Raw genomic sequence first — 13077 nt, forward strand, 5'->3', positions numbered from 1 at the left:
GAATGGCCAAAAAAAGATCCAGTCTGAGTTAGCAGGACTTTGTAACATGGTAAATCTTGCTCACTCAAACAAACACAAATGTATGTAAATGCTTTCACTAAGAAGGGAGAAATGTTAAAAACAACATTTGGATTGAAGAATAAATTGTGCAATTACCAGAAGTCGCAATAAACAGACAAATGGAGATTAAGCAATAGTTCAGGACAGAAGACCCTACTCTATAGGTCATTCATATATCTCAGTCTAAATTCATTACGGTAGCAACTGATCTAGGGGCGTCCACTTTTAAGCAACCAACCAGATGTGTCACTTTGTCTAGTCTAAGCCAATCATATCGTTGCTGTCAAACTTTAAAAGGGATTCTCTGCTCTGATGCTGTCAGTTGTCAATTTCAGCTTGGGCACAAATGTGACCCTCCTCCACCCCAGTCACCTCCAGGCAGCAGGCAGTCAACTCCCGTCTTCACCACCACCACCACCAGTGTCTCAGAGAACTGCCCCTTTAAACCAAAATGGTAAATGGAATTTCTTGGGAATTCTGGTGATTCTGAAGTGGAATTCAGAATGTGACACTATAATCAAATGATTCTATGTGAGTGAGTTGAGTACGTCTGTCTCGGTCGGACCAGAAGTTGGCCGGCGTGAGGTGTCACAGGAGTGGGACATCGGAGACTTTGGGACTTCAGCTGGATCAGGGACTTTGTTCGTTGGACGGAGGAAACTTCTGGACATGAGATAAGAGAATGCAACCAAACCACACAAACAAGGGCTGGTCCCTTCACAGCTTGCAGAAGTTTAACAACTTCTCCTCACAGAGGCATTCGGGATATGCTGATGAAGGCAACACATGTTGCTTCAACCAGGACCAGTGTGCTTAAGACATTTAAACTCCAACTCTTTGACTGACTGTATAAGTCTTTTTTATGTCGAATGACTTTCTCTGTACAGTTTAAAATCATGTTGCAGAGAGACATCCCATAAGGACTTCAGTTACCGTCATAACATATAATCCGGTTGATACTGGTGAAAATATATATAGAGATTTTATTGAAAGCGTGCTAGCATGTGTCATATCAGCTTGAACACAACATTATTCTCTAGAATCATAATCATATTAGACAAAATAGGATTGAAAACCGTGCATCAACAGATTTTTGAAACACAACAAAAAACATAAACTTTTCAACAAGTATGCAAAACAACACACTGTTTAAACACTGAAGGCCCTGGTGGTCGTCATTTCATTATAAGGGACTAACAATCGGCTGTAAAGTAGATCAGGAGAAGACAACAAAGATCAGAGGAAACTTGTAAGATTTGGCAATTCAGTCCAGTATGAAATTAAGACATTAAATGGTACAGAGGAGAAACATAAACAAAAAGCAAATCATTCTACATTTACATTGCCATCGAGCGGCGTCACCTGTTGTTTTTTGGTGCCATCTAGTGCCCGCCATCATGTAAAGTCAGAAATGTTCTAATCTGACGCATATAGTGGCTTTAAGGTAATTAAACACTGTATCCAGTGTTTCTTAGGTCACAGTCATCTTGGAAGACACATCTACTGTTTGAAAGAACTTTTAACTGGTTATGAAACAATTTAATACTGGTGATTAAATATATATGACGAAATCAGATGAAATCATTGCGGGGCCTCCAGCATCAACCAACCCATCGCAGAGTCGCGTCCCAGTCAGTTTTAAGGTTTTCAATAAGTAGTATATACAGGACCAAATTTCTTTTGGACAACCACAGTGGCGACTCCCTTCACGTCCTTCAGTCTGTCAGAGTCAAAGTCCACGAGGAGCTTCTTGACCCCCGGCCGCGTGGGTGAGAACGACAGCCTGACAGACACCTTCTGGCCGGGAAATATATCCTCCCTGAGAGAGAGAGAGAGAGAGAGAGAGAGAGAGAGAGAGAGAGAGAGAGAGAGAGAGAGAGAGAGAGAGAGAGATGAGTAAGAGGGTCGTCTTTAGAAGAGCATGAATGACAATCAAGGCAGTGGCTGCTTCATTAATTTGGAACGTTGTCGTACACACATGACTCACTGCTTGTTTGGCTACAAAAGCTAGTTATTGAACTGAAAAAAAATCATTTCAAATCCATTGTGCTTCTGGATTTCTAACATAGACTTCAACATTTTCGGAGACCACGCTGACTGTTAGTGTCCGTCTAAGCCTCATTTTACAAGCAATGTTGGATTCTTAGATATTCAAACCAGCAGACGACTTCACACATTTATTACATGACAGGTGCGTAGAAGAGAGAGAGGAATAGATCAAAAGTTGATATCAAAATGCTGTTAATGTCTAACTTGCACTACATGTATTTATTTGCGAGGTTTCGGCAACCGACCTTCATCAGGCAAACGTTGCAATTAAACTATACCTATAGACGGTTTGTTTGAAAGGATGGTTAGATATAACTACTTTCTTTAATGTTTGTGTGTGTGTGTGTGTGTGTGTGTGTGTAGTGATGGTATATAAGGCCTGTCAATTCCTTGCATACGCGTTACAGTGAAGTTGGCTGACTCAGTACTCACTTAACAAGGATCTCAGTGGCCGACAGTAGGCCGGCCCCTTCCACAGTGAACATGCCACCCTTCAGAGGAACTGGCAGGGGATTGGTGAAGGAGATGAAGGCTGTTACTTTTTCCCCTGCAAAAGCCTTCCCGGGCAGCTGGAAAATAGACAACAGATGTTTGATCAGGATACAAATTACAGTGTATATGACAGCACAGTTTCCGATTTGGAAACACAAAACCCAGGATATCCTGGGTTTTTCAGTCAAATTGCTTGAGTTCCTAAATTCATGACGGGGGCTCCAAGAAAAATTCAGAAATTCAAGGAGATTTCAGCTGACGGGGAAGATGACCTCATTTGGTTATTTAGAGAAACTTCAACCAAACGTGGTCACATGGAAAAACATTTTCAAAGCCAACATTAAGATATTAGATATCAAAACGGTCGACAAATGTGGTGATTTTTTAATTACATAAAAATTGTTCCCATGACTGGGTTGAATCTGTTGAAACATCCATCAAGAAGGATTTGTGAGATGTTTCTCATGCAGTTACATCTCTGAGATGTGCACACTTAAATTGTTCATAGTTTAATTCTCATCAATCTTATAAATGCTTTCATGGTCTATGACCTCTGGCCATGCTCAGTGTGTATTCACCAGTACGAGGAGTTCAGGCATGCTCAGTTGGATGTTGGCCTCGGTCATGATGGGCACGCTCTCTCCTGGAGCCTGCAAGAGGGCTTTCACCCTGATTGTGTGATGTTCAGAGACACACCCGGCGTAGTCGGCATAGTGCAGACGCAGCACTTCCTTGTGGGCTGAACACACACACACACACACACACACACACACACACACACACACACACACACACACACACACACACAGAGAGAGAGTATTAAACTGTTACATTTAACAATTAAATTGCACATCATGCTGCGACAAAATGAAATCGAGAAAAAGAGTACAAGACACAGCATCACCGTTGTTCTAGTCGTACATCTGCACCAGAGACCTTTTGTGTTTATTTGAGCTACTAACCTTCGTGAGCTGGCACTGTCACACTGATTGTTTGTCTCTTGCACTCCCCCCGGTGGACAGAATTGTAAGTCACAGCTGTGACTAGCATGGTCAGCTGAGCAAAAGCTTCTCTGTCTCCTTCATTCTCCACCTGCCAACAGAATGGATTCATGACAGGATGAACAGATAGACCGTTGTATGTGATCACGATGATGATCACAATGTCCATAAATCAGAACAGAGAACATGGTTTTATGATTTCATCCGTCCTTTCATTCAGTTACAGTCTGCGCACTACATACCGCAACAATCACATCAAAGTCTGTTCCAAATACAGGTGTAGCATGCTTGATTGACAGCTTCAGTTGTCCTGGTTCTGCGTTCTCATAGGTCGGCTCTGTGACCCGCCGCCCCGCCTTCTCATACACCTCTCTCTCCTTTTGGGAGCCTGTGAAGAAGATGTTGGTCAATGAGAACTGATCATAAGCATGAGCCTAAACAGACGACTCTGAGCAAATATTTTACACATTAAACTGTAGAAGTTACAGTGTCCATCAGCTATATGATTTTTGAATGTTATATTATGAACTGAATGTGATTGTAGTCAATCAGATATTGATAGTTTATCAGTATGGCTGCTGTAAATGTCTGCAATCCCTGATCCTACCCTATCTACTCCTCAGTGTGAGACCTTCCGACTAACCCTCAGGATATTTGTAGTGTAGAGTGACATCTTCTCTCTGGTTGCCATAAACACTTTTGGTGCTGATATTCCTCCCCACACTCGCCTGATCCACGTTGATCTGTAACAATAACAACAACAGTTTATTTAAATGTAAGTACATTTTTTGGCTTTAAAAAAGCTTTTCATTTTGAGCATATGAGAGTGAATCAAAACCTTTCGCCGTTGGCCATCGGGTTGGACGATCCATTGGATGATGTCAGCGTTCACCTCGGCGAATATAAACCGAGCGTCGTACTTCATTCCTAGATTCCCCTCCTTGATGGCCGTCACTGGACACGGACCGCAGCAAAACTCACCTAAAGAGGAGAAGTACATTTGTCTTCTAACCACTTCCATGATCTTTTTGAAGATGGTATTTTAATTTGATTATCAAGCTGATCAAAACACCAACCAGCTGTGGGACCAACAATAAGGCCCCACAGAAAGCTATAGCAAGGACAATCCTGCCAACAGTTTAAAGCGATGAAAAACAACTATTAACAGGTGGATGTACATTGTTTAGTTTTAAATGTGGACACAGTGAGACATGTCTTCTAAAAGAAAGAGAGAGGTGAATAACAGACATCATAGGTTAAGAATGTGGATTGTACCATCACTTAGTTCTTGAGGGGTAGGGTCCAAAACCTGCCAGCCGTCATTTCCTTTGGGAAGATCACTTCTCCTCATCCAGGACTCGACCCAGCAGTGGAAGTTCCTAAATTCGAGAGGAAAGGAATGGAGGAAATAAATCATTGCCTGAGATTATGTAATGTTTTGCACTAAATCTTGTTCAGTATATATCTGTGTGTGTGTGTGTGTGTGTGTGTGTGTGTGTTCCTACCAGGAGCTGTCTGCATTGTTTCTTCTGTTTATTCTCTCCAAACTTTCATTCAGTACAATGTCGATGGCGAGGTTTCCATCCACATCGTGGGCTGAAGCAAAGTTGGTTATGAGGCGTGTTGGGATCCCCAGACAGCGCAGCACTGTGAAAGTAACATAGATCAGACAGGGACAACTCATTATTTTTGTCCCTGCCTACACGCCTTTTCATCCTTACTATCCTTTTCTTAAATACTGGCTGCAGCTTCGAAATCCCCCGTACAGAGGAGCACATTCACATATGGGTTGTGCAGCTTCTGCGGCTGCTAAACCTGCACAAACCAGACTAAAAGCAACATGTCACTCTAGAATCTCGGTGCTTCTGTGTTATTTGCATATATTTAAATTAGATATTATGCATACGCTTCTTTGTGAATTTCAAGGTGGTGCTGTCTAACTCCCGTGTAGAATGCAAATATGTGTATTTCCCCAAAACATTCCTTTAAAAACATGCCTTTTACAGTCAGTAGCACTCATGGGGTCCGTTCAGTCATGCAGCAGTGAAATCTGTGGACGGCTCACCTGTGCAGGCGACGGCAGCAAACACCCAGCACTGGCCATATTTGACCGCTCTGGCCCCCTCCTTGCTCCATTGCTGTAGGATCGGCACGCTGCCGGTCCATTTGTACGGCGGGACTCCATCAGAGTACGGCTCTATCCAGCGACCGGTCAACAAACCACGGTCACCATTAGAGTTCACCTGGACAGATGGAGACAACATGTCAAGGAGACTTTTTAAAAGCTGTGTATCACATATCACAGCATGAAGCAAATGATTGAAAAGGTAAGATTTTCATGTATCTTTCTGAAAATATGTGTATAGGATTGTATCCAGCATTGCTGTAAAAGCATTTTATGAATTGCACATTGGATGGATCAGTAAAGTATCACGTGTTCCCCCCTCAAACAATTAAATGTATTTTCTTGTACAGTTGTTAAACTTTTAGAGTTGTTTTCGCAGAGAGTAAAATAGATCGTCACCATCGCGGTGATGATCCTGCTGACATAGACGGGGTCCGATCTGAGCTTGATGTCCATCTCCGGGTTTTTCAGGGCTTCTTTGGAGTTGTCCAGGACTTCAAAACAGATGTCCATCACATAGTCCTCAAACTGAGCGACAGAGTCACAGTAAGACAGAGACAAAACACGAGAGATGAGCAAAGAAACATAAGGTTTGTAGTTGAACAGGAGAGGCTTCTCAGCCTTTTTTTATAAAAACATATTTCAAGTGACATTTGTTTCCCATTGGTCAGTCCGCTTCTTACAACACCTCCTTCTTGGTCTTCCTGCATTCTCGCTGTTTGTCTTCCTCTCTGCCTTTCCACCGCACAGTGAAGGGACAAGCCCTTGTTTGTGTGGTTTGGTTACATTCTCTCACCTCCCGTCCAGAAGTTTCCTCCGTCCAACAAACAGCTTTTCTGAGCCAGCGGAAGTCCCAGAGTCTCTGCTGTCACACTGCTGTGACAATTCACACAGGCCAACTACTGGCCTGACAGACACAGACATACTCAACCCTTCACGCAGTGTGTGTGTGTGTGTGTGTGTGTGTGTGTGTGTGTGTGTGTGTGTGTGTGTGTGTGTGTGTGTATGAGAGGGAGAGAGAGAGAGGGAGAGAGAGAGAGCTACCTGTCCATAACTCCAGGACATATACGTAATGCTATCCGAGGACCCCCTGTAAATGACTCCATCTTCATTCATAACATACTCCTGAAGCAGACTCTGATCAGGGAGGTACACCACATCATCTGGTAAAGACACACATAATGGAAACTATTTAGAGTGACACATTATCAGGAAACAGAAGCAGCCAAAAAGCAGATAGAAACAACATCAATTTGCAATGTGATTTTTCTATATTATTATTATAGCATTTAAGGGCCTCAATAAGAAAAAAAACGTGACCCTCGTTGTACTGTGAACATTTTCATCATTTGGTGTTTTAATGATGTTAATATACGCTCAGTCAGGTTGAAACGGGTGATGGAGATCTGTCATACGGTTTATGTCTACAAACTCAACATGTCAGGAACTGCATGGTGATGTTTAAAAGCCGTAGTGTGTATATGTAAAGTCAGTCCTATTGGAGAAAGCACATTGCAGACGGAGTGTGCACTTTGCTTTATGTTTTACCTTTGCACCACGGGTTAAAGAGCAGGTGGAACATATTTTTGTCGGTCTTCTCTAAAATGCGTCCATCAGGTGACATCATCAACACAGCCAGACGGTACTGGCCAATGATAGCGTCCGGTGGACTGTGCAGAGTCAGCAACATTTCATCCTGCGCTCCTTGCTGGTTGAACCACCATTTGTCTCCGGCCCCGCGATCCTTCTGAACCTTGATCACCACCTCGTCTTTCTTACCTAAATAAACATAAAGACACTGATATGATTCATAAAATAGATTATTATTATGAAGTAAGGCTGCTGATACACAATTTTTTTTTTACAACAAATCCCAACCGACCCTCCTAACAAATAAATAACAAGCCTGCATTGCCAAAACCGGACGTAGCTAATTCCTTTGTGCCACAGAGCTTTGTTGTTCTCCAAAAAAGTATTTTAAAAAAGTCACTGAGTTCTTCATTATTATAAACACAGGCACAAATAATGCCTCCCCGGTCAATGAACCAGCATAGAACAGAGACAGCTGCTCTAAAACATTATGTATTTATTTATTTAACATAAATATTCCCAGCGTAGAAGTAAGTGTTGGTTATAGTTGGTAATAATTTTGCTGTCAGACAAGGTAGTCAATCTGGTGACAGTTACTAGATATTCAAAGTTGGAGAATGATGGAGGAGAATAATACACTCCGGTCCAGAGGACAGGCTAAACTACTGGAAGAAGGATTGAGTTGACTGAAGTGTCAAGATCCGATGAGTTAAAATGCAGATTTACTTTAGAGCTTTTGTTTGGAACTTATTTTGGTCTTGCTAGTGTACACCATTTACTTCGTAAATGTCAAATAGTTTACATTGGACGAGCTTCAGAATCTCATCAAGCTAGCCAGTCTTCTCACTGAGGCTGTGCTCACCAACGTGCAGCATCAGCTCCAGGTGGTGTCTCGGAGGCAGAGTCTCAGAGCACTGCACAGTTATGGAGAATGGTTGCCCCCTGCGGACAATCAGGCGCTCCCGATCAATCTCCCTGGTGCGGTGAGCCAAGTTGTTTTCACGACTTCTCAGATTCACATTCATAATCAAACCTAAAAGAGAAGAAGTTAAATAATCAATTAACGGCTGTCCAGTAGGTAAATAAAATACTGTCAAAAGAGTTTTACCTCGGTGTGACCGTACTCAGTTGACAGAGAGTTGCATTGTGGTTGAACGTGACGACTAAGTTGTCGCCTTTAATACATGTGTTATCTTTAAATAAATAGTTGGATATTTGGGGACATACACTCATTGACTTTCTTGCCAAGAGTTGGATGAGAAAGTCATTACAACACCTTACAGTAAATATTATGAAGCACACAATAAGATGAGCTGAGTTAAGCAGAAAGACTGGAAAAAGAGAGCAACCAGCAAGCCTAATAACATCTACCAACTCCTGTATAGTGCACTGATGTTTGTTGAAACCATACAAAAACCTAAGTGTCTAAATGACAAGATGTGATCCAGCAGAGGTTTATGTGACGAGTGTTTTGTTTTTTACATGCCAAGCTCAGGAGCTTCATGGAGTCTTGCTGTCACCATGACACTGCCAGAAAATGAGTGCAGACCCCCAATGAGATTAATAAAGGTGCTAACCCGGGGAAACTAAATGTGTTTGAATAATAAATGTATTGCTCTATGTTCTGTAGTATGTCAAAACCAACAAATTAGATTTTGTTGATGTTCTTTTAAATATATCCTACTTTGGCCAGCTGGATCCTGGTCTTATCCAGACGTGTACTTGCTGCAGGAATTAGGATGGGCCATATCACACCCAAGTGTCGAGTCATACATCAGCACATTTCACACACATAATAATAATCTCCCATGAACTTTGTAATACAGACTGTAGAGAGGCAAAGCATTCAGACAAAAATAATCGACGATAGATAGATATAACGGTAAATAGACAGAATCACTTACCCCTCATGTTTTCCATATCTTCTTCCTTTACACGTCTATGTTATCTATCTATTAAGTGTTGCTCCAAGTGTCCTCACGTGTCTTTCCACTCTTCTTTTCGGTTTCCATCCCAGTCCTGTATTTATACACACGAGACTATCCCTCCCACCTCTCTGACACACACTCACCCTAAAACATTCACGTTCTCCACCCCATCTCCCCTCTGTGACCTCTGACGTCACTTACCAAAAACCTACAGTCCTTTGTGTGTGTGTGTGTGTGTGTGTGTGTGTGTGTGTGTGTGTGCATGAGTGAGTGTATTTGCAGTACGTGATAGTTTAATTAAAGTGCAGGAAGGTGCTGTTGATCTAACTTGAAAAAAAGGCATCCAGCTGTAGCTATTACGAAAAGTTTTTTTTGTTATTTTTTTAAAATTATTAACACAAATATATATATATATATATATATATATATATATATATATATATATATATATATATATATATATATACATATATATATATATATATATATATATATATATATATTTTCGTAAATGTATAGCAATTCACAACATTACTGAACCTGGGTCTTAGTATGGAAGTTCTTCTCTTGTGAATGCATTAGTTGTGACATTTAGTTATGGTAGTGGTGGAATTGAATAAACTACATTAAACACTTCTGATACTTTATACTTCTACTCCACTACAGCTCAAATAGGGCATAATTTACTTAACTACATGTATTAATTAATCTGAAGGGCTTCGCAGATCCAGATTATTTATACATAAAATAATTAACTAATAAATTGTGTACAGTAGTATTATGGATTAAACCACAATGTAGTATATGAAGTCATTTAAAAGTAATCCAACTTTACCAGCTGGAATACTTTTGGGACTTGAAGTATATTTTGAAAAGTACAAAATACTTTTGTACTTTTACTTAAGTGATATTTTAAAGGCTGTACTTTTGCTTAACAGAGTATGTATACTGTAGTTTTATTACTTAGGAAGAGATTGGAGTAGATCTGTCATGTTAACAACAGTTTATTGAAATATTTAAAAATATTTTATTTCACCCACTTACAGTTTTCAGAAACAGTTAATGCAATGTAATGAGTGAACTGTTCTCTTCTCCTACTCTTACGAACGTAATGATGGACTATGAGCTTCTGCTTGGCACTGCCAACATCAACATCAGAGCAATCTGTTATTTCACTTCTTAGTTTGACTTGATGTAATCATTTACCCATTCATTTAGTTGACTTACTCAACAGATCTGAGGTTTGGGAGTCTTATAAATTTTGCTTTGCGTGGTACACATATTGTAATTGCAACATGACATTACAGTCAGCATTAAGGAAATAACCTGCTCTTTTTCACCAGAAAATAACATACTGTATGTTTGCTGAATGTTTGCTAGCAGTCATGAATACACTCATCAAATGATAAACTTTTGGACCCCACCAGTTCCTTCATTTCATTGACTTCTAAATCCTGAAAATAACATCAACCACGGTATGTACAATATTCCAAACTGGATATAAAATCTGCATAAGAAAATTAAGAAGTTAAAAACTGCAAGGCAAGGCAAGTTTATTTGTAAAGCACATTTAAACAACAAAGCGATACAAAGTGCTTCACATAAAACCATTAAAAGCACATATAAAAACAGTTAAGAAAACATTAAAACTGTCAATAAAAAAAAAAAAGAATAAAAGTTGCAGTGCAGTTTAAGAAATAAAAAGCATTAGTGAGATGCAGCAATTGAGTCAGGCTCAATTAAAGGCAACCTCAAACAGAAAAGTCTTGTTGAGCACAACATTTGGTAAAGACGTTATGGTGCCCAAAGGATGAACCTGGCTTCGCTGACCTGCGAACTCGACCTCTTACGCCATCATCAGGTTAGAATTTCCAATACTTTTGTTTATGACGAAATATTGGCCAGGTCAAACGCATTCCTGATTATCCTTTGCGTTTTGTACCAATTAACAAATGATTGCATGCTAAAATGCTAAAGTAAGATGTGAACATAGTAAACATTCAGCATGTTAGCATAGTTATTTTGAGCACATTAACGTGCTGATGTTCATGTTTAGCCCAAATTCTGACTCATATTTCCACATATGAATAGAGATTATACACATTGTCTTATCATAAAGATAGAGAAGAGAGGCAGATGTCACACCCACATTTTTTTGGGAGTTGACCTATGATTAAGGTGGGAAGGTGATCTTTGAGTCAGTGGCCCAATAACAATTTCCCTCCCAAAGCCTTAAACCATAAAGCCTCAGGGACTTTTGGAACAGATGTTACCTATTAAATAGTTGAGTGTAAGAGGCTGTAGGACTGGAAATGGTGTCAATATGAATGGGACAGCACTCTGCTGCGACATATCATCTTACCATGACAATGTTATAACTTGTATGATTGTGGGTAATTATTTATTCATTTTTACTCCATGATTTGAGCGTCTTCTCGGCTTTCGTCACGAGATGAAAGTTGTTTTTTTTCTCTTCGGAAAAGTTTTAACGTTTACCATTTGACAGTGGGACAGCCATAAACCTACATGGACTTCACGGTAACGCGCCCCACTCAAGTCTGTGAGTGTGGCGATTAGGCCACTGACTCAGTTTAGGACCAGAAGAATGGTTACACTCCTTGTGTCTCAAAGGTGTGTTAACCTAAAAAGCATAGTTGACAAACACAACCACCCAGTTCACACATTTGCAGACATTGACAGTGAGGATTGTCACTATCGTGCTATAACGGTGACGTTCACTGACACACACTACAAGGCTTTCACTGGAAAAAGGAACGTACCCCTTGTTAGTGACTGACTCAGCTCGAGACACAGGTCAACATGACCTCATTATGGTGTATCAGCCTACAAAATTGCAAGATGCTCCACTTCCCATAAAGCAACTCCTAGCATTCATGTTGTAAACGACCTTATACTTGGATTCTACAAACCCATCCTAAAATGCCTGAAGTTACTTGAAACATTTTGACAGCCAACATTACACAACTGGTACACTCTGGTCCCTTGTTTCTTTCAGTATTTGCCACCAGTTCTTCAAGTATTTGTTCTTTAAATGCCAGAAGAAACACTTGATGTATCCAACCAAGACAGATCACACCGTTACACTAAGCGGAGTTGCAAACGTTTTGTTGAGTAAACATCTGCCTTCCGGAGAGTTTAGCTGTGGCAGGCATGGATGGTCATGTTTCGGGAAAACGAGGTAACTGACCTCAGCCTCCCCCGATCACACCAAAGTGTCAGGGACTTAAAGGGCAATGCGATACTTCATTGGTCTCAACCACTCTTTCTGTACAATCCTAACACACAGACACACACATACACGCACACACATATTGATGCATATGTACATGTTAGCTATGACACAAGAGGCCTGCTTTACAAAGCGTTTCATTGGTTTGATGCGTTGGACAGCTTGAATGTGTTGGCGCCTAACTCTGCTGCATACGATGCCACAGTGTCAATCAACAATGTTGCACAAAACACTGCCACTTTTCCCATCCCATGTTCATAAGCACATTCCACTGCCACTTCTATTACATCTTACCTTACTAACATAAGCTTTAAAGGACAAATACTATTGATAAATCTGTTGGCGTAGAAATTTAGAGATGTAATAAAACACAAAATGTATTTCATTGTAAATGCATCTGTAGTCTAGTGGGTTACACACGCTAAATAACCTTTTCCATTCCGTGGGGAGAAGATCCAATCCCATCATGAACATGTCGTTTCATATTTATTGACCAGCATGTTGTTGTATAGCAATCTAAAGAACGACAGAAACAACATTGTTAATTGTTGTATATAACATCAAATACATGAATGAACATGC

General features: G+C 40.5%; 1 protein-coding gene across 1 annotated transcript; it reads right to left on the reverse strand.

Annotated features, from left to right (window-relative positions):
• Positions 1-690: 690 nt before the first annotated feature.
• On the reverse strand, positions 691-9238 carry tgm2l (transglutaminase 2, like). The gene is made up of 16 exons (XM_068602484.1): positions 9222-9238; positions 8180-8350; positions 7276-7506; positions 6772-6890; positions 6127-6255; positions 5668-5845; positions 5108-5249; positions 4878-4981; positions 4441-4583; positions 4246-4345; positions 3845-3990; positions 3564-3693; positions 3180-3340; positions 2542-2678; positions 1726-1879; positions 691-723 (listed from the first exon to the last, which is right to left on the reverse strand). Exons 1-16 carry the CDS (start codon positions 9235-9237, stop codon positions 691-693), a joined length of 2094 nt encoding a protein of 697 aa, XP_068458585.1. The 5' UTR covers position 9238.
• Positions 9239-13077: the final 3839 nt, after the last annotated feature.

The sequence above is a fragment of the Clinocottus analis genome, unplaced genomic scaffold (assembly GCF_023055335.1).
Source record: "Clinocottus analis isolate CAN_PGR_092001 unplaced genomic scaffold, fCliAna1.0.p SCAF_6, whole genome shotgun sequence".
Classification (NCBI taxonomy): domain Eukaryota; kingdom Metazoa; phylum Chordata; class Actinopteri; order Perciformes; family Cottidae; genus Clinocottus; species Clinocottus analis.

Bases quoted from the DNA above. Each gene is read 5' to 3' on its own strand.
- tgm2l (XM_068602484.1), bottom strand. The intron at 7,507-8,179 runs GTGAGCACAGCC...ATGTTTATTTAG, and splicing joins GGAGCTGATGCTGCACGTTG to GTAAGAAAGACGAGGTGGTG. The intron at 5,250-5,667 runs GTGAGCCGTCCA...TTACTTTCACAG, and splicing joins TGCTGCCGTCGCCTGCACAG to TGCTGCGCTGTCTGGGGATC.